This window comes from Heterodontus francisci, chromosome 18, assembly GCF_036365525.1.
Source record: "Heterodontus francisci isolate sHetFra1 chromosome 18, sHetFra1.hap1, whole genome shotgun sequence".
Taxonomy (NCBI): domain Eukaryota; kingdom Metazoa; phylum Chordata; class Chondrichthyes; order Heterodontiformes; family Heterodontidae; genus Heterodontus; species Heterodontus francisci.
This window is the reverse complement of record NC_090388.1, coordinates 35,195,317-35,217,642: the sequence shown is the minus strand read 5'-3', so window position 1 is coordinate 35,217,642 and position 22,326 is coordinate 35,195,317. Positions and strand designations below refer to the sequence as shown.

At 44.6% G+C, this 22,326-nt stretch overlaps 1 protein-coding gene across 8 annotated transcripts in view; it reads right to left on the bottom strand.

The window, feature by feature from the left end:
* Positions 1 to 18,561, bottom strand: part of si:ch211-272n13.3 (ankyrin repeat domain-containing protein 26) — a 260,148-nt gene extending 241,587 nt beyond the window's left edge. For all 8 annotated transcript variants that reach the window (XR_010976854.1, XR_010976855.1, XM_068050522.1 and 5 more), the window contains exon 1: positions 17,746 to 18,561. Coding sequence is in view for 6 of the 8 variants with exons in the window: in XM_068050522.1 (XP_067906623.1) it covers positions 17,746 to 17,948 (203 nt within the window). In the remaining 2 variants the exon portion in view is untranslated. The remainder of the gene's footprint in view (positions 1 to 17,745) is intronic.
* Positions 18,562 to 22,326: the final 3,765 nt, after the last annotated feature.

The window sequence follows — 22,326 nt, the reverse complement described above, 5'->3', positions numbered from 1 at the left end:
TCCATATTTTCTAACCTCCCCAGTGTGACTGGAGAGAAAACAGTGCCTAAATTGTGACTGACAGGGCCAAAACAAAAAGAGTCTGTACTTGATCAAATTATTTCCAGAACTGCAAGAGTAAAACTGAAGAGGGGAGCAGGGTGCCATAAAAAAAGGCACAGCGAGTCAGCCATAATAGCAAAATGAGAAAGGAATGGTAAACATTTTGTAGGGTCTGCAATAAGAACCAGAGTGACAAGTTTTAATCAAATGTTCTAATTTCCTAAAATCAGTAATTCTGTCAAGATAAATTAACCATGATCTAATTAATTTGTCTTTAAAAAGAAAAGAAAGATGTGTATTTACATAGCCCCTTTCACAACCTCAAATCATCCCAAAACACTTTACAGCCAATGAAATTCTTTCATTCTTTGAAATGTATGAAACGCGGCAGCTAACTGCTTCCATAAACAGCAATGTGATAATGAGCAGATTTTAAGAAGCAATATTGGTTGAGGGATAGATATTGGCCATGGCTCTCCTGCTCTTCTTCGAAATAGTGCCATGGGCTCTTTTACGTTCACCTGAGACAGTCGACAAGGCTTCAGTTTGAGGTCTCATCTGAAAGACGAGAAAAGTCGAAAAGACGACTTGTAAGAGCTATTTAAGCTCAACAAACAGCAACTTAATGTAATCACACTGACCACCGTTAGAGTGAACAAGTGACAAATGAGTGGAAATTAGTTGACAAAAATGTCACCATTGGCAATTTCAGTGTTTTATACATCTCAGTTTTGTATACATCTCAGTTTTGAAGCAAGGCAGAATAAAGGAATAAAAACACTTCATTTTCATATAGTCCAAAGTCATGCAAATCAATAGACTTCATGAGAGCCATCTAATCCATACCAAAGTTTTGCCTCAAGTATTGCAGAGATGTTGCCAGGTTATCAGTTCTTTACTAGAGAATAATTGGAGCAGGTCAGAAAAGTTGTTCAAGCAAGATCTCTATTCCTGGCATAAACATAATATGCAATGCAGTTGTACATCAAAATCGATACAGAATACCAGTGATGAAGCTTCTTCTGCCCATGCTAACTCACTGCTGGAAAGTGAAATCCAGAGCTGTTATGTTGTTGAATTGAAATGCACAGTTCACCAACCCATCTAACCTCAATAAATAAAATGAAGCTTCAATTAATAATAAATTGGGAGGGCAGTAATTGGGATGATAAACCAGCAGAGCCAAGTATAGAATCACCTGCCAATAAACATGATAACTGCTCATGATTGTTACTAAAGTACTTTCATTTTTTTGTTAAATTTTGAGGACTTGTGTTTTAAAACTGAAAAAAGGATTCCATAGATGCTGGACTTAGTTTTTTTTTAAAAAAAAGAGGTCATCATAAGGTCTTTTGGACTTGGTTTGTAAACAGCCCTTCGTGGAAGTCACCTGTCTTCAGATAATTACCCAGCAGGGGTTTTTGATTTACGGGAGATGTTTACAGAGAAGTGACGGATCAAGATTTATAGGGTTCAGGAGTCTGGACTCTTGAGATTGATTTTGGTTTCGCTTCTGACAGTTAGTTGGAATTTTAAAAATCAACCTGAAGGACAAAACCCCAGCTCAACCAGTTCCATCTCTTTGAAAAGCCTGTCAGTTTTTCCATCTCTTTGAGAAGCTCTTTGAAGCAAGTATAAGAAATAGAGAAATTGATGCTACATTTGTCCTGAAAGGCCTGCTTGAAACCCCTATTGCTACATTTCTCCTGAGACGCTGGAAAAACCTGCCGGATAAATCCTCAACGCCACCTGAACAAATTGTTCCAGAGAAAGATCCAAGTGACAGCCATCTACACATATTTCGGATGCCAAACCAAAAACGGAATAATGGACATCTTCCCATATCTCTTTTTTCCTTCAAGAATTAGCAAGTATTTGGCCAAAGTTTTTTCTTGTCTTTTTTTTTGTAACAGAGCTCGAACAAGAAAATTTATTTTTATTTGGTTAACCGGCGTGTGAGAGAGTAAGCGAGTGCGAGAGAGAGTCTAAGATAAAAAGGGAACTTTCATATTTCAATCTGTGTTAATGCTGGTTAAGTCTGGTTTTATAATAAACCGATAATTTTGTTGTCGAGTAAAGAAACCTGGTTGGTGTATTTTATTCTGGGATAAGAAGAGAGTCTATGATGGACCGTACTGGTAATTGGGTAAACAGTTAAATGTATGTTGTGAGCTGTGGAGAAGTGGAACTAGAAAAAACAGTGCACTCTTCCTACCTCAGTCGTAACACTATGGGGTTTGGTCCAAATCATATGGCAGGAAATCAGAACACTGAATCCAATTTCTTACATGCATATTGCAAAGTCAGCACACGCTAATTTTCCAATAATGCACGATTGGGTTTTCATTACGGTTACTAGATATAATGCAATGCATTTGCAAATTTGTTTTTTTATTTGTTTCATGGGATGTGGGCATCGCTGGCAAGGCCAGCATTTGTTGTCCATCCCTAATTGCTCTTGAGAAGGTGGTGGTGAGCTGCCTTCTTGAACCGCTGCAGTCCAGCTGGTGTGGGTACACCCACAGTGCTGTTAGGGAGGCAGTTCCAGGATTTTGATCCAATGACAGTGAAGGAACAGGGATATATTTCCAAGTCAGGGTGCTGTGTGGCTTGGAGGGGAACTTGCAGATGGCAGTGTTCCCATGTGTCTGCTGCCCTTGTCCTTCTTGAAGGAAGAGGTTGCGGGTTTGGAAGGTGCTGTCGAAGGTGGTATGGTGAATTGCTGCAGTGCAGCTTGTAGATAGTACACATTGCTGCCATTGTGAGTCAATGGTGGAGGCAGTGAATGTTTAAGGTGGTGGATGGGATGCCAATCAAGTGGGCTGCTTTGTCCTGGATGGTGTTGTTGGAGTCACACTCATCCAGGCAAGTGGAAAGTATTCCATCAAACACCTCACTTGTGCCTTATAGATGGTGGACAGGCTTTGGGGAGTCAGGAGATGGGTACACACCGCAGAATTCTCAGTCTCCGACCTGCTCTTGTAGCCACAGTATTTATGTGGCTGCTCCAGTTTAGTTTCTGGTCAATGGTAACCCAAGGATGTTGATAGTGGGGAATTACCATACCAGAAATAGGCAGTAACCTAGGGGCTAAAAAGAGTGAGGAAATTAAGGATATTGATATCAGCCGAGAAAAAGTATTGCAGGAACTTGAGGGACTAAAATCTGACAAGTCCCCGGGACCAAATGGCCTATATCCTAGGGTTTTAAAAGAGATAGCTGCAGAGATAGTTGATGCGTTAACAATGACTTTCCAGAATTCCTTAGATTCAGGAATGGTCCTGTCAGATTGGAAGTTGGCAAATGTTATGCCAATTTTCAAGAAAGGAGGTAAAGAGAAAACAGGGAACTACAGGCTAGTTAGCCTAACATCAGTCATTGGGAAGATGCTGGAAACTATTATTAAAGAAGTCTTAACATTGCACTTGGAAAAACATAGTATGATTAGAACAAGTCAGCATAGTTTTACAAATTTATTAGAGTTTTTTTGAGGATGTATCTAGTAGGGTAGATAAAGGGAAACCAGTAGATGTAGTATACCTGGATTTTCAAAAGGCATTCAATAAGGTGCCACATAAAAGATTAATAGGCAAGATAAGGGCTAATGGTGTTGGGGGTAATATATTAGCGTGGATGGAGGATTGGTCAACAGACAGGAAGCAGAGAGTGGGCATAAATGGGGTATTTTCAAGTTGGCAGGCAGAAAATAGTGGGGTGCCACAAGGATCAGTGCTGAGACCTCAGCTAGTTACACTCTATATTAATGACTCGGATGAAGAGACAGAGTAATGTTTGCTGATGATACAAAGTTCGGTGGAAAGATAAGCTGTGGGGAGGATGTAGAGAGGCTGCAAAGAGATATAGACAGGTTTAAGTGAGTGGGCACAAGGCAGCAAATGGAGAATAATGTAGGGAAATGTGAAGTTGTTCACTTTGGTCATAAAAATAGAAAAGCAAAATATTTTTTCAAAGTTGTGAAACTGGTAAGTGTTGATTTTATTTTATTTTTAAAATTTATTTTAGAGATACAGCATTGAAACAGGCCCTACGGCCCACCGCGTCTGTGCCGACCAACAACCACCCATTTATACTAACCTTACAGTAATCCCATGTTCCCTACCACCTACCTACACTAGGGGCAATTTACAATGGCCAATTTACCTATCACCTGCAAGTCTTTTGGCTGCGGGAGGAAACCGGAGCACCCGGCGAAAACCCACGCGGTCACAGGCAGAACTTGCAAACTCCGCACAGGCGGCACCCAGAATCGAACCCGGGTTCCTGGAGCTGTGAGGCTGCGGTGCTAACCACTGCGCCACTGTGCCGCCCCAATGTTCAGAGAGATTTGGGGGTACTCGTACATAGAACACACAAAGTTAACATGCAGGTGCAGCAGGCTATTAGGAGGGAAAATGGCATGTTGGCCTTTATTGCAAGGGGATTGGAGTACAGGAATAAAGAAGTCTTACTAAAATTGTACAGGGCTTTCGTGAGACCGCACCTGAAATACTATGTGCAGTTTTGGTCTCCACATTTAAGAAAGGATATACTTGCACTGGACGCAATGCAGCAAAGATTTACTAAATTGGTCCCTGGGATGAAAGGGTTGTCCTGTGATGAGAGGCTGAGTAAATTGGGCCTATATTCTCTGAAGTTTAGAAGAATGAGAAGCGATCTAATTGAGACATACAAGATTCTGAAAGGGCTTGAGAGATTGTTTCCACTGGTCAGTGAATCTAGAACACAGGGACACAGTCTCAGGATAAGGGGCCAATCATTCAGGACTGAGATGAGGAAAAATTACTACACTCAAAAGAGTAGTGAATCTTTGGAATTCTCTACCCCAGAGGGTTGTGGATGCTCCATCACTAAATACGTTTAAGGCTGGGATAGACAGATTTTTGGTCTCACAGGGAATCAAGGGATATGGTAAGGCCTGCTCAGATCGGGAAAAAGAACCCGATCGAACCACAGCGGACCAGAGTCCGACCCAGCCCAAGCCCCTCCAATTTTGCCCCAAGCCCAACCCGACCATCCCTTTACTTACCTTCCGACTGGGAAGCTCCACGACGCTGCAGCGCATGAATGATGACATCATAGTGACATCACTCGCTCACTGCGCAGACTCAGTTTCGTCCCAGACACCCAGCTCGGGTAAGTTTTTTAATTTCAATACTTACCAGCAGAGCACTTACCCAGACTTGGCCCGACCCAACCCGAGCTTGAAAGCCGTACCCAGAAGATGGGCCCGACCCAACCCGAATCCGACACATCATCGGGTAGCAGGCCTTTAGGATATGGGGAGCTGGCAGGAAAGTAGAATTGAAGCCCAAGATCAGCCATGATCGTACTGAATGGCAGAACAGGTTTGATGGGCCATATGGTCTACTTCAGCTCAGTGTTCTTGTGTTTTTGTGATTCATCAAGGGTAATGCTATTGGATGTCATGGGGAGATGATTAGATTCTCTCTCGGAGATGGTCACTGCCTGGCACTTGTGTGGCATGAATGTTACACGCCACTTATCAGCCCAAGCCTGAATGTTGTCCAGGTCTTGTTGCATATGGACACAGACTGCTTCAGTATCTGAGGAGTTGCGAATGGTCCTGAACATTGCACATTCATCAGTCAACATCCCCATTTCTGACTTATGATGGAGGGAAGGTCATTGATGAAGCAGCTGAAGATGGTTGGGCCTCAAACACTACCCTGAAGAACTTCTGCAGCAACGTCCTGGGACTGAAATGATTGGTCTCCAACAACCACATCCATCTTCCTTGATGCCTGGTATGACTCCAACCAGTGGAGTGTTTTCCCCATGATTCTCATTGACTTCAATTTGGCTAGGGCTGTTTTATGCCATGGTCAAATGCTGCCTTGATATCAAGGTCAATCACTCTCACCTCACCTCTTGACTTCTACTCTTTTGTCCATGTGTGGACCAAAGCTGTAATGAGGTCAGAAGCTGAGTGGCCTTGGCAGAACCCAAACTGAGCATCAGTGAGCAGGTTATTGGTGTTTAAGGTGCGCTTGATAGCACTGTTGATACCTTCCATCACTTTGCGGATGATCAAGAGTAGACTGATGGGACGCTAATTGGCTGGATTGCATTTATCCTGCTTTTTGTGACATATCTGGGCAATTCTCCAGTGTCTGGTTGATGCCAGTGTAGTAGCTGTATTGGAGCAGCATGGCCAGGGGCATGGCTAGATCTGCAGCATAAGTCTTCGTAGTACAGCCAGGAGATACCGAGCCATTCTTGGTGACAGACATTGAAGTCCCCCACCTAGGAGTACATTCTGTACACTTGCCACCCTCAGTGCCTCTCACAAGTGGCGTTCAACATGGAAGAGTACTGATTCATCAGCTAAGGGAGGGCAGTAGGTGGTAATCATCAGGAGGTTTTCTTGCCCATATCTGACCTGGTGCCATGAGACTTCATGGGGTCCAGAGTCAATGCTGGAGTTTTTTGTAAAGGTAACAGAGAGCATTGATGAGGGCAATGCTGTTGATGTGGTGTACATGGACTTCCAGAAAGTATTTTGATACAGTGCTGCACAACAGACTTGTGAGCAAAGTTATAGCTCATGGAATAAAAGGGACAGTAGCAACATTGATATGAAATTGGCTGTATGACAGAAAACAGACAGCAGTGACTAATGGATGTTTTTCGAACTGGAGGAAGGTTTGTAGTGGAGTTCCCCAGGGGTTAGTGTTGGTCTTCCTCATACATATTAATGACCTAGACCTTGGTGTACAGGGTACAATATCAACTTGCGGATGATACAAAACTTGGAAGCATTGTAAACTGTGAGGAGGACTGTGTAGAACAACAAAAGGACATAGACAAGTTGGTGGAATGGGCAGACAAGTGGCAGAGGAAGTTCAATGCAAAGAAATGTGAAGTGATTCATTTTGGTAGGAAGAGCATGGAGAGACAATATAAAATAAAGGGTACAACTTTAATCAGGGTGCAGGAGCAGAGGAACCCGGGTGTATATGTGCATAAGTTATTGAAGGTGGCAGGACAGGTTGAGAAAGTGGTTAATAAAGCATACAGTATCCTAGGCTTTATTAATAGGGGCACAGAGTACAACAGCAAGGAGGTTATGTTGAAGTTGTATAAGACACCAGTTCAGCCTCAGCTGGAGTACTGCGTCCAGTTCTGGATGCCACACTTTAGGGAAGATGTGAAAGCACTGGAGGCAGTGCAGAAAAGATTCATGAGAATGGTTCCAGGGATAAGGAACTTCAGTTATTAAGATAGATTGGAGAAGCTGGAACTGTTTGCCTTGGAGAAAGGCTGAGAGATGATTTGATAGAGATATTCAAAATCACGAGGGGTTTGGACAGAATAGATAGAGAGAAACTGTTCCCACTCGTGAAAGGATCGAGAACGAGAGGGCACAGATTTAAAGTAATTGGCAAAAGAAGCAAAAGCGACATGAGGAAAAACTCTTTCATGCAGTGAGTGGTTAAGGTCTGAAATGTACTGTCTGACAGCAAGGTGAAGGATTACGGGGAGAAGGAGGGGGCCTGGCACTAGGTGAATTGCTCATTTGGAGAGCCAGTGCAGACATGATGGGCCAAATGGCCTCCTTCTGCGCTCTAATAATTCTGTGATTTTGTGACTCCCAGGGTAATTCCCTCCCGACTGTATATTACTGTGCTGCCACCTCGGTGAGAATGTCCTGCTGTTGGGACAGGACATACCCAGGAATGGTGATGGTAGTGTCTGGGACATTGGATGTCAGGTATGTTTCTATATGACCATGTCAGACTGTTAGTTGACTAGCCTGTGGGTCAGCTCTCCCAATTTTGACACAAGACCCCAGATGTTAGTAAGGAGGACTCTGCAGGGTCGACAGGGGCTGGGTTTGCTGTTGTCAGTTCTGGTGCCTAGGTCGATGTCGGGTGTTCCATCCAGTTTTATTCCTTTCCAACTTTTGTGTAGCGGTTTCGTACAACTGAATGGCTTGCTCGGCCATTTCAGACGGCAGGTAAGAGTCAACCACATTGCTGTCCGTCTGGAGTCACATGTACCAGATAAGGACAGCAGATTTCCTTCCCTAAAGGACATTAGTGAACCAGATGGGTTTTTACGATTATAAACTTAGTTTTGTGGTCACCATTGCTGAGACTAGCTTTCAAATCCAGATGTTTTATTAATTAGTTGAATTTTATTGATTCATTGAATTTAAACTGCACCAGCTGCCATGGTGGGATGTGAACCCGTGTCCCCAGAGTATTAGCCACCGTCTCCCAGAAATTCTTCAATTACAAGTATGATACAAAAACAGTTGTATCAGTAATTTTGACTGCTTATAACTATGAATAGAAATATTACTGCAAACTTGATATACATTACGCTTGTGAAAATTAACCGTTCAACACCATTTACTATCGGACAAAGAAATATGCAAGCACTGGAAGGGCTGATCCAGTAATGAGAAAAACGTGAATAAAGAATATAAGCAAATTTGGATCAAGATACAGTATAGCTAGATGGCTCACTTTAATTAGTAAATTTTTTCAGTCTGCTCATACTGCATATAATTACATATAGACTCTTCAGACGCGGCAAAAGTTGAGAAAATGGGGGTCCGAGATTGGGGGAGGTATCTTAACTAATTCCCATCTCATACGAACTAGGAGGTGGTGTAGGCTATTCTGCCCCTCAGGCCCGCTCCGCCATTCTGTAAGATCATGGCTGATCTGCTTGTGGACTCAACTCCATTTTCCTGCCTACCCCCGATACCCTTTGACTTCCTTGTTTGTCTACCTCTGCCTTAAAAACATACAATGACCCTGTCTCTACCACTGTCTGGGGAAGAGAGTTCCACAGACATACGACCCCGAGAGAAAAAAAATTCTCCTCATCTCTGTCTTTCAACCATGCCCCTTAATCTTAGTTTCTTTTATAAGGGGAAACATTCTTTCAACATCCACCCTGCCAAGTCCCCTCAGGATCTTGTATGTTTCAATAAGATCATCTTTCATCCTTCTAAACTCCAATGAATACAGACCCAACCTTTCCTCGTAAGATAACCATCTCATCCTAGGAATCAGTCGAGTGAACCTTCTCTGAACTGCTTCCCATGCAATTATATCCTCTCTTAAGTAAGGAGGCCAAAACTATACACCGTACATGTAGTTTCACCAATGCCCTGTACAACTGTAGCAAAACATCTCTACTTTTATATTCCATTCCCCTTGCAATAAACGACAACATTGCATTTGCCGCCTTAATCACTTGCTGTACCTGCATACTAACTTTTTGTGTTTCGTGTGTTTGGACACCCAGATCCCTCTGCATCTCAGAGTTCTGCAATCTCTCTCCATTAAATAATGGGTTGCTTTTCTATTCTTCCAGGCAAAGTGGACAAGTTCAAACTTTCCCACTTTATACTCCATCTGCCAAATCTTTGCCCATTCACTTAGCCTATCTATAATTCCTTTGTAGACTCATGTCCTCTTCACAACTCACTCTCCTACTTACCTTTGTGGCACCAGCAAATTTAGAAACCATACATTCTGCCCCTTCATCCAAGTCATTGATATTGTTACGACTGAGGTTGGAGCAATGTCTTTCTCTAGTTCCACTACTCCACAGGTCACAACATATAATTAAATATTTTACCCAGTTACCAATACAGCCAACTATATAATTTATATTATTAGTTTCAGAATAAAAATCCGCCAACCAGATTTCTTCAATAAACAAAATTATTGATTTATTATAAAACAAGACATTCAATAAAGATGCAAAGCTTATTAACAGTTTGAAATATGAAAGTATAAATATCCACCTTTCTAAAATAACCTAACTCATACCAGTTAAAGGAAAAAAAAGAAAAATTAAAAACTGGCTCTGCAGAGATAAAATTTAAAAAAAAACTTTGGCCAAGTTATTGTCAATTCTTGAAGAAAATAAGATGAGATATGGAATGTTCCAGATGGCCTTTGGTCTGGCCTCCAGGTATACACAGACGGCTGGCACTGGGATCTTTCTGGCACAGTTCTGTTCAGGAGACTTTGAGGAGCAGTCATGCAGCCTTTTCGGGAGAATTACTGCACGAGCGGTTTCAGCTATCACACTGGATTCTCAGAACATTTTTCAGTACAGGTGACAGAGGATGAGTTGGGTGGCTTCTCTCTTAGCAGGCTATACACCAATTGAGCATTCAGACAGTCCACACCCAAATCAGAAAGCCAAAAAGCTCCTGACAACCATAAACCTAGACAAGTGACTTCTCTGTACATAACTCCAATAGCCAGTAAGGCTCCTTATGTTTATTCAGCACTTCAATGTCTCTTCCAGTAAGTGCTTTTAAAAACAAAATCCAAAGTATCCTTCCAGTAACATTTTAAAAAAGTCCAGGCACCTCGTCAGTCCTTCAAATGAAACAATTTTCACAATCTTTTAAACACGAGTCCTCAAAATATTAATAATGGAAGCACCTTAATGACAATATAGATTGTAAATAGTTGAGGCCCCAGCACTGATCCCTGCGGCACTCCACTGATTACAGATTGCCAACCTGAAAAAGACCCATTTATGCCTACTCTGTTTCCTGTTAGCTAACCAATCCTAGATCCATGCTAATATGTTACCCCCATACCACGGGCTCTCATTTAGTTTAGTAATCTTTGATGTAGCACCTTGTCAAATGCCTTTAGAAATCCAAGTACACCACATCCGCAGGTTCCCCTTTATCCACGTTGCTTGTTACTTCCTCAAAGAACTCAAAAAAATTAGTCAAACATCATTTCCCTTTCAAAAAGCCATACTGGCTCTGCCTGATTGCATTGAGATTTTCTAAATGACCTTTTTTTTATTCATTCGTGCGATGTGGGCATCACTGGCTAGGCCAGCATTTATTGCCCATTCCTAATTGCCCTTGAGAAGGTGGTGGTGAGCTGCCTTCTTGAACCGCTGCAGTTCTTGGGGTGTAGGTACACCAACACTGCTTTTAGGAAGGGAGTTCCAGGATTTTGACCCAGCCACAGTGAAGCAACGGCGATATAGTTCGAAGTCAGGATGGTGTGTGGCTTGGAAGGGAACTTGCAGGTGGTGGTGTTCCCATGCACCTGCTGCCCTTGTCCTTCTAGGTGGTAGAGGTCGCAGGTTTAGAAGGTGCTATCGAAGGAGCCTTGGTGAGTTACTGCAGTGCATCTTGTGGATGGTATATACTACTGTCACTGTACGCCAGTGGTGGATGAGGTGCCAATCAAGCGGCCTGCTTTGCCCTGAATGGTGTCGAGCTTCTCGAATGTTGCTGGATCTGCACCCATCCGGGCAAGTGGAGAATATTCCATCACATACCTGACTTGTGCCTTGTAGAGACAGGCACTGGGGAGACAGGAAGCGAGTTACCCCCCCGCAGAATTCCCAGTCTCTGACCTGCTCTTGCAACCACAGCATTTATGTGGCTGGTCCAGTTCAGTTTCTGGTCAATGGTAATCCTCAGGATGTTGATAGTGAGGGATTCAGTGATGGTAATGCCACTGAATGTCAAGGGGAGATGGTGAAGATTCCCTCTCGTTTGAGATGATCATTGCCTGGCACTTGTGTGGTGCGAATGTTACTTGTTAGTAATTAGCCCAAGCCTGGATGTTGTCCAGCTCTTGCTGCATATGCACATGGGTTGCCGTCAGTATCTGAGGAGTCGCGAATGGTGCTGAGCATTGTGCAATCATCAGTGAACAGCCCCACTTCTGACCTTATAATCGAGGGAAGGTTATTCATGAAGCTGCTGAAGATGGTTGAGCCTGAGGAACTCCTGCAGTGACGTCCTGGGACTGAGATAATTGATCAACAACAACAACCACCTTCCTTTGTGCTCGGTATGACTCCAACCAGCGGACAGTTTATCCCCCCGATTCATTGACTCCAGTTTTGCTAGGGCTCCTTGATGCCATACTCGGTCAAATGCTGCCTTGATGTCAAGGGCAGTCACTCTCCCCTCACTTCTGGAGTTCAGCTCTTTTGTCCAAGTTTGGACCAAGGATTATAATGAGGTCAGGAGTTGAGACGCCCTGGCGGAACTCAAACTGGGCATAAGTGAACAGGTTATTGCTGAGCAAGTGCCGCTTGATAGCACTGTCAACAACCCCTTCCATCATTTTGCTGCTGATCGAGACTAGACTGATAGGACGGTAATTGGTCAAGTTGGATTTGTCCTGCTTTTTGTGCATAGGACATACCTGGGCAATTTTCCACATTGCCGGGTAGATGTCAGTGTACTGGAACAGATTGGCTAGAGGCGCGGCTAGTTCTGCAGCACAAGTTTTAAGTACTATTGCCAGAATGTTGTCAGGGCCCATAGCCTTTGCAGTATCCAGTGCCTTCAGCTGTTTCTTGATATCATGTGGAGTGAATCGGATTGGCTGAAGACTGGCATCTGTGATGCTGGAGACCTCAGGAGGAGGCCGAGAAGGATCATCCACTCAGTACTTCTGGCGGAAGACTGATGCAAATACTCCAGCTTTGCCTTTTGCACTATTTTGCTGGGCTCCCCCATTGTTGAGGATGGTGATATTTGTGCAGCCTCCTCCTCCTGACAGTTGTTTAATTGTCCATCACCATTCACGACTGGATGCGGCAGGACTGCAGAGGTTAGATCTGATCCAGTGGTTGAGGGATCGCTTAGCTATTGCTTGCTGCTTCTGCTGTTTGGTACGCAAACAGTCCTGTGTTGCAGCTTCACCAGGCTGACACCTCATTTTAGGTATGCCTGGTGCTACTCCTGGCATGCCCTCCTGCACTCTTCATTGAACCAGGGTTGGTCCCCCGGCTTGATGGTAATGGTAGAGTGAGGGATATGCCAGGCCATGAGGTTACAGATTGTGGTTGAATACAATTCTGCTGATGCCGATGGACCACAGCGCCACATGGATGCCCAGTTTTGTGTTGCTAGATCTATTCGAAATCTATCCCATTTAGCACGGGGGTAGTGCCACACAACACTATGGGGGGTATCCTCAATGTTAAGAGACTTTGTCTCCACAAGGACAGTGCAGTGATCACTCCTACCAATACTGTCGTGGACAGATGCATCTGCGACAGGTAGACTGGTGAGGATGAGATCAAGTAGGTTTTTTCCCTCTTACTGGTTCCTTCACCACCTGCCACAGACCCGGGCCGGAATTTTACAGTGGATGGATGGGAGCCGGACTCCGACGTGAAATTTGGTGGCAAACCTGCTTCCACCTAGCCCGGGGATCCGTCCTGTATTTTACAGGTCCCCGGGCTTTAATTATCCCGAGGCGGGACTTCCACCCGCTTGAGGGAGGAGGTCCCACCTCAGTGAGATGCCAGCCAATCAGCAGGCCGGCAGCTCTTAGTCCCAGCAGCGCCACCGGGAGCGGTGGCCATTGCTGGGACTGCAGCCCAGCCGATGCCATGGATCGAGGAGGGAAGGTAAGTAGTGGCATGCCTCACCAGGGGGATCAGTCCTTCCCTGGTGAGGCTGGAGTGGTCGTTTGGGGTGAGGGAGGCATCTTGGGCCCCAGGGGTGGGTTGGGAGGCGGAGGCAACCAATCTGGCACCCTGTGCCCAACTGCCATATCCCCCCCCAGGGCGCGGAAAGGTTGGCAGCTATCGCTGGACAGCCTTTCACGTCCCCAGCACACCCACTTGCCACGGATAAAATACCTGTGGAGGCGGGCGAGGGCCCTTAAGTGGACGTTAAGTGGCCACTTACGGGTCTTGATTGGCCTCAGGCGGGCAGGCCATTTCCCACCCCCCGCCTGACCACCGTAAACTTGTCCGGAGGCAGAAGCAGGGCGGGTAGGCCTCCCGGAGCCTGCCGCTCAATTTTACGCCGCCCCCACCTGACCCGCTGGGGCGGCGCAAAATTCCGGCCCCAGTCAAGCAGCTAAATCAGTAATGGTGCTACCGAGCCATTCTTGGTATGGACGTTGAAGTCCCCCACCCAGAGTACATTTTGTGCCCTTGCTACCCCCAGTGCATCTTCCAATTGGTGTTCAACATGGAGAACATGATTCATCAGCCAAGGGGGGCAGGTAGGTGGTAATCAGCAAGAAGTCTCCTTGCCCGTGTTTGACCTGATGCCATGAGACTTCATGGAGTCCGAAGTCAATGTTGAGGACTCCTAGGGCAACTCCCTCCTGACTGTGTACCACTGTGGCGCCACCTCTGCTGGGCCTGTCTTGCTGGTGAGACAGGACATACCCCGAGATGGTGATGGTGTTTGGGTCATTGTCTGCAAGGTATGATTCCTTGAGCATGACTATATCAGGCTGTTGTTTGACTGGTCTGTGGGACAGCTCTCCCAATTTTGGCACCAGACCCCAGATGTTTGTCAGGAGGACTTTGCAGGGTCAACAGGGCTGGGTTTGCCATTGTCATTTCCAGTGCCTACGTTGATGCCGGGTGGTCTGTCCAGTTTTGTTCCTTTTCTTAGATTTTGTAGCGCTTTGGTACAACTGAGTGGCTTGCTGAGCCATTTCAGAGGACATTTAAGAGTCAGCCACATTGCTGAGGGCCTGGAGTCACATGTAGGCCAGGCCAGGTAAGGATGGCAAACTTCCTTCCCTCAAGGACATTAGTGAACCAGACGGGTTCTTACTATAATCAACAATCGTATATTTTAATTCCAGATTTATTGATTGAATTCAAATTTCACCATCTGCCTTGTGGGATTCAAACCCATGTCCCCAGAGCATTAACCTGGGGCTCTGGGTTACTAGTCTAGTGGCATTACCACTACGCCAATGCCTCCCCTCTGCTATAACCTCCTTGATAGTAGATTCCAGCATTTTCCCTACGGCAGATGTTAAGCTAACTGGCCTGTGGTTTCCTGCTTTCTGTCTTCCTCCTTTCTCCAATAGCGGAGTTACATTCGCTATTTTCCAATCTGCTGAGACCTTTCAAGAATCTAGGGAACTTTGGAAAATTAAAACCAATGCATCCACTATCACAGCAGCCACTTCTTTTAAGATCCTAGGATGAAGTCCATCAGGACCTGGGGACTTGGCAGTTTTTAGTTCGAATAATTTTTTCAATATCCTTTCCATGGTGATGGTAATTGTTTTAAGTTCCTCTCTCCCTTTCAACTCTTGATTCACAAATATTTTTGGAATGTTATTTGTATCCTCTACAGTGAAGACAGATACAAAAAAATCTGTTCAATTCCTCTGCCATTACCTTATTTTCCATTATTAACTCCCCAGACTCTCTCTCTAGAGGATCAACACTCACTTTACTTCCTTTTTTCCTTTTTTAAACACTTGTAGAAACTCCTACTATCTGTTTTTATATTTCTGGCTAGCTTTCTATCGTACTCTAACTTCTCTCTCATTATTATTTTCGTCAATCTTTGCTGTTTTTTTCTATTCTGTCCAATCTTCTGACCTTTTTTAACTTCCTTAGTCAGTCATAGATGGTGCACCCTTCCCCTACAGTCTATCTTTCTCATAAGAAAGAATCTTTGCTACGTGTTATGAAATATTTCCTTAAATGTCTGTCACTGCATCTCTACTGACCTATCCCTTAACCTAATTTCCCAATTTACTTTAGCTAGCTTTGTTTTCAAATCCTCATAATTACCCTTATTTAAGTTTACAATGCTCGTCTTAGATCCACTCTTCTCACCCTCAAACTGAATGCAAAATTCAATCATGTTGTGATCACTGCTACCTAGGGTGCCTTTACTATGAGGTCATTAATTAATCCTGTCTCGTTACACATTACCAGATCTAGAGTAGCCTGCTCTCTGCTTGGCTGTAGAACATGCTGCTCTAAGAAACTGTCCCGAAAACACTCCATGATCTCATCTTCCAGGCCACCTTTGCCAATCTGAATCGTCCAATCTATCTATAGATTAAAATCACCCATGATTATCTCTGTACCTTTCTCACAAGCCCCCATTATTTCTTCCTGTATGCCCCGTCCTACAGTGTGATCACTGTTAGGGTGCCTATAAACTACTTCCACAAGTGAATTCCTACCAGTATATCTTCCTTTTTCCTCAACCAAGGATTCTCCTCCACCATAGTTGACCGTGCCTATTGTCAGGCCCATCCAATTTCCCACACTTCTGCTCTCCACGCACCCCCCCCCCCCCCGAACCACAATAAGATTCTCCTTTTCCTCCTCTTCCACTCCACCAACCTCCACATTCAAATGGCTTACCGTCCGCCATTTCTACCGCCAAACACATCTTTCGCACCTTTCCCCATTCAATGTTTCAAAGGCACCGTTCCTCCACAACACCCTGGCCCACTCCTCAATCACTCCCAATACCCCCTCCCCTTTCCATGGCACCTTCCCATGCAATCGCAGATGCAAAACCTGCCCTTTAATCTCCAACATCCCACCACCCAGGATCCCAAACACTCCTTCATGTGAAAGTGATGTATTTGCACTTTTCAATTTAGTTTACTGTATTCACTGCTCACAATGCAGTCTCCTCTGCACTGGAGAGACCAAACGCAGATTGGGTGACTGCTTTGTGAAACAGCTCTGTTCAGTCTGCAAAAGTGACCCGAGGCTTCTGGTCCTCTGTCATTTTAATTCTCCACGCCATTTCCACTCTGACGTCTGTCCTCAGCCTCCTACACTGTTTCAATGAAGGTCAACATAAGCTCGTGGAATAACACCTCATCTTAAAGACAGACCTGACAGCCTTCAGAACACAATGAGTTAAAAAATTTCAGGTTATAACCACTGCCCCCATTTTTCAGACAGCAGCTGTTCGTAACGATTCTGCTATTCTCATTTACACCTCCTCTAGACCCACCTTTTTGTTTCTTTACTTGTCCCACCATCATCCGCGTTTGTCGTATACCATCTTCCCTTTAATCATTTCATCAATCCTGCCTTTCACTTTATCGCAGACCTAACCTTTTATTCTTTCCTCTCCTGGACCACCATTTACATACAACTCTTAACATTTTCCAGTTCTGATGAATGGTCAATGATCTGAACCATCACGAACTCCACCGATGCTGCCTGACTTACCGAGTATTTCCAGCATTTTCAGTTTTTGCCTGTTATCAGCAAACTGCTTTCTCACACCCTCAAAGAAAACAAATAAATTATATTAACGAGATCTTATCTCCATGAACATGTAATGGCATCTTTTTTGATTTTAATTCAGTCCAAATACTCCATGACCTCTTTTAATAAACATTCCTGTTTATTAAACTCACTTCTGTATGTAGCCTCACAGGTCACTGTTGCTACCTTTTTCAAAATGAAAACAGGATTAACCTCTGCCTTTCTGCAGCGTCCAGAATCTAACCACCAAAGTGCAATTAGCATTAACAACCTTTTCAAAACCGTCAGAATCACAATCTTCAGAAAGGACAAACCAGCATGTAAGCAACGGAAGTGGGAATAGAACCAAATTTCTTGGACTTTGCAGCAGCCATAAGCTATAATAAAAGCAAAATACTGCAGATGCTGGAAATCTGAAATAAAATCAAAAAGTGCTGGAAATACTCAGCAGGTCTGGCTGGCAGCATGTGTGTTCTGATGAAAGGTCACCAACCTGAAACGTTAACTTTGCTCCTCTCTTCACAGATGCTGCCAGACCTGCTGAGTATTTCCAGCACTTTTTGGTTTTATAACCCATAAGTTATAGTTTGGGTACACTGTATTCCAATGCTTTGTTCTCATGGTAATTCAAACATCAAGGTATTAAATCAGACTGGTTAATGTCTGGTACATCCTTACCTGTTTTCTTTATCCAACTGATTTATATAATTTTTCTTAATGAGCTGTCTAAGTTTGGGCAAATCCCCAGTAGAAGCAGCTTTATGCAGTTTTCCCAAATCTTTCTCTTTAAGCTCATAACCTACAGAAACCACACTCCCAGTGTCTGAGGTATTGGGAGAAAATTTTCTCTTTTTCTTTGCAAAACTGAGTATTTTCTTCATGTTTTACGACTATTGTCCAAGCTGTCCTGTTGCCAAATAAAAGCGTGGGTACATCATTTAGCTATGCCTGTTAACAGCCAATCACAACGCATCGGACATCTTTCCCCCAAAAAATTATAATGTAAGGCAAGCAAATGTCCGACTGTCGTTAGGATGGAAAGCCAGACGATACCCTTGAGACCGGATTAGATTAGACGGTTTATCCGTTTGCTAGAGACAGTGCAGGATTTACAGCAGATGGATGCGGCTGGTCCTTTTGAAAATCAGACACGGAGCAACAGATTCCTTCCTCCGCAGCTTTCAATCCCCTCGTCTACAACAAATAGCAGTGATAATTCACAGCTCCCCGGCTCCGGGGAGACAGAAGCGGCGGCCTAAGACACACAGCCAGGCAGCCGTCAGTGAGCCTATATGTAACAGACGGATGAATGGCACCAAGCGGCAGTGTTGTTGTTTTGAGTGAGAGGTGAAGCCCAACTCCGACGGCGAAGCTATGTGATCTTTACTGACATTCCCCACCGTTAGTCCCGGTACCACCGCTCTCATCGCCTCCACCTACAACCCCCCCGCTTCGCACAAAATTCCTCCAACCGCCGCGCACCGAACACAAGCTGCCTGGCGCAACCCACTTTACGCATGACATCAGACGCAGCCCCACGCGCGACGTCATGCCGCGGACCGCCTTTGTCCCAATCAGCCAATGGTGAAGCAAGAAGACAGCTTGTGGGCGGGTTTATTTTATCACATTGTGTGTGTGTGTGTCCCACAAGGAAAGCCAACACAGGTTTGTTCAGGGCGATAAGAAGGGTGACAGACCTGAAATATTAACTCTGTTTCTCTTTACACAGATGCTGCCAGATCTGTTGAGTATTTCTGGCACTTTCTGTTCTCATTTCAGAGTTCCAGCGTCCATAGTATTTTGCCCTTGTTTTGTAAAGGACAAATCGTGTTTAACTAACTTGCCTGACTTTTTCAATGAGGCAACAGAGAGGGTTGATGAAGGTAATGCTGTTGGTGTGGTGTACATTGACTTCCAAAAGGCATTTGATAAAGTGCGAAAGTGTCAGCAATGTTAGAGCCCATGGAATAAAAGGGACACTAAGCAACACTTTTTTTTATTCATTCATGGGATGTAGGCGTCGCTGGCTAGGCCAGCGTTTATTGCCCATCCCTAATTGCCCTTGAGAAGGTGGTGGTGAGCTGCCTTCTTGAACCGTTGCAGTCCATGTGAGGTAGGTATACCCACAGTGCTGTTAGGAAGGGAGTTCCTGGATTTTGACCCAGCTACAGTGAAGGAATGACGATATGGTTCCAAATCAAGATGGTGTGTGACTTGAAGGGGAACTTGCAGGTGGTGGTGTTCCCATGCATTTGCTGCCCTTGTCCTTTTAGTTGGTAGTGGTCGCGGGTTTGGAAGGTGCTGCCTAAGGAGCCTTGGTGCATTGCTGCAGTGCATCTTGTAGATGGTACACACTGCTGCCACTGTGTGTCGGTGGTGGAGGGAGTGCATGTTTGTGGATGGGGTGCCATTCAAGAAGGCTGCTTTGTCCTTGATGGTGTCGAGCTTCTTGAGTGTTGTTGGAGCTGCACCCATCCAGGCAATTGGAGAGTATTCCATCACATTCCTGACCTATGCCTTGTAAATGGTGGACAGGCTTTGGGGAGTCAGGAGGTGAGTTACTCGCCGCAGGATTCCTATCCTCTGACCTGCTCTTGTAGCCACAGTATTTATATGGCTGCTCCAGTTCAGTTTCTGGTCAATGGTAGCCCCTAGCTTGTTGATAGTGGGGGATTCAGCGATGGTAATGCCATTGAATGTCAAGGGGAGATGGTTAGATTCTCTCTTGTTGGAGATGGTCATTGCCTGGCACTTGTGTGGCGCGAATGTTACTTGCCACTTATCAGCCCAAGCCTGGATATTGTTGAGGTCTTGTTGCATTTCTACATGGACTGCTTCAGTATCTGAGGAGTCACAAATGGTGCTGAACATTGTGCAATCATCAGTGAACATCCCCACTTATGACCTTATGATTGAAGGAAGGACATTGATGAAGCAGCTGAAGATTGTTGGGCTTAGGACACTACCCTGAGGAACTCCTGCAGTGATGTCCTGGAGCTCAGATGATTGACCTCCAACAACCACAGCCATCTTCCTTTGCAATAGATATGACTCCAACCAGCAGAGAGTTTTCCCCCTGATTCCCATTGACTTCAGTTTTGCTAGGCCTCCTTGATGCCATACTTGGTCAAATGCTGCCTTGATGTCGAGGGCAGTCACTCTCACCTCACCTCTTGAGTTCAGCTCTTTTGTCCATGTTTGAACCAAGGCTGTAATGAGGTCAGGAGCTGAATGGCCCTGGCGGAACCCAAACTGAGCATCACTGAGCAGGTTATTGCTAAGCAAGTGCCGCTTGATGGCACTGTTGATGACACCTTCCATCACTTTACTGATGATTGAGAGTAGACTGATGGGGCGGTAATTGGCCGGGTTGGACTTGTTCTGCTTTTTGTGTACAGGACATACCTGGGCAATTTTCCACATTGTTGGGTAGATGCCAGTGATGTAGCTGTACTGGAACAGCTTGGCTATGAAATTTGCTGAGTGACAGGAAACAGAGAGTAGTTATGAACGGTTGCTTTTCAGCCTGGAGGAAGGTACATAGTGGAGTTCCCTGGTGTTGGAACCTCCTATTTTTCTTCATCGATATTAGTTATGTAGTCTTGGGTGTACAGGGCACTCTTTCAAAATTTGCAGATAACACAAAACTTGGAAATATTGTAAACTGTAAGGAGGATAGTAATAAACTTCAAGAGGACACAAACAGGTGCTGGAATGGGAGGACAGTGGCAGTTGAAATTTCATGCAGAAAATGTAGTGATTCATTTTGGTAGCAAGAGCAAAGAGAGGCAATATAATTTAAAGGGTACATTTCTAAAGTGAGTGCAGGAGCAGAGGGACCTGGGGGTATATGTGCACAAATCATTGAAAGTTGCAGGGCAGGTTGAGAAAACATTTAATAAAGCATATTGGACCCTGGGCTTTATAAATAGGGGCATCGAGTTCAAAAACAAGAAAGTTATCATAAACCTGTATAAAACACTGGTTTGGCCTCAGCTGGAGTATTGTGTCCAGTTCTGGGCATCACACTTTCAAAAAGATGTTAAGGCATTAGAGAAGGTGCAGAAAAGATTCACAAAAATGGTTCCAATGATGAAGAATTTCAGTTATCTGGATAGGTTGGAGAAGCTGGGTCTGTTCTCCTTGGAGAAGAGAAGATTAAGAGGAGATTTAATAGACGTGTCCAGATGGAGTAGATAGAGAGAAAATGTTCCCATTGCTGAAGATTCAACATTGACTGGGATTCACTTAGTGTTAGAGGTCCAGATGGAGCAGAATTTGTAAGGAGCATCCAGGAGGGTTTTCTAGAGCAGTATGTAAATAGTCCAACTCGGGAAGGGGCCATACTGGACCTGGTGTTGGGGAATGAGCCCGGCCAGGTGGTTGAAGTTTCAGTAGGGGACTACTTTGGGAATAGTGATCACAATTCCGTAAGTTTTAGAATACTCATGGACAAAGACGAGAGTGGTCCCAAAGGAAGAGTGCTAAATTGGGGGAAGGCCAACTATACCAAAATTCGGCAGGAGCTGGGGAATGTAGATTGGGAGCAGCTGTTGGAAGGTAAATCCACATTTGATAGGTGGGAGGCTTTTAAAGAGAGGTTGATTAGCGTGCAGGAGAGACATGTTCCTGTGAAAATGAGGGATAGAAATGGCAAGATTAGGGAACCATGGATGACAGGTGAAATTGTGAGACTAGCTAAGAGGAAAAAGGAAGCATACATAAGGTCTAGGAGGCTGAAGAAAGACGAAGCTTTGAAAGAATATCGGGAATGTAGGACCAATCTGAAACGAGGAATTAAGAGGGCTAAAAGGGGTCATGAAATATCTTTAGCAAACAGGGTTAAGGAAAATCCCAAAGCCTTTTATTCATATATAAGGAGCAAGAGGGTAACTAGAGAAAGGATTGGCCCACTCAAGGACAAAGGAGGAAAGTTATGCGTGGAGTCAAAGAAAATGGGTGAGATTCTAAATGAGTACTTTGCATCGGTATTCACCGAGGAACAAAGATAATTACAGCACAGGAACAGGCCCTTCGGCCCTCCAAGCCTGCGCCGATCCAGATCCTCTCTCTAAACATGTCGTCTATTTTCTAAGGTTCTGTATCTCTTTTCTTCCTGCCCATTCATGTATCTGTCTAGATACATCTTAAAAGACTCCATCGTGCCCGCATCTACCACCTCCGCTGGCAATGCGTTCCAGGTGCCCACCACCCTCTGCGTAAAGAACTTTCCACGCATATCCCCCCTAAACTTTTCCC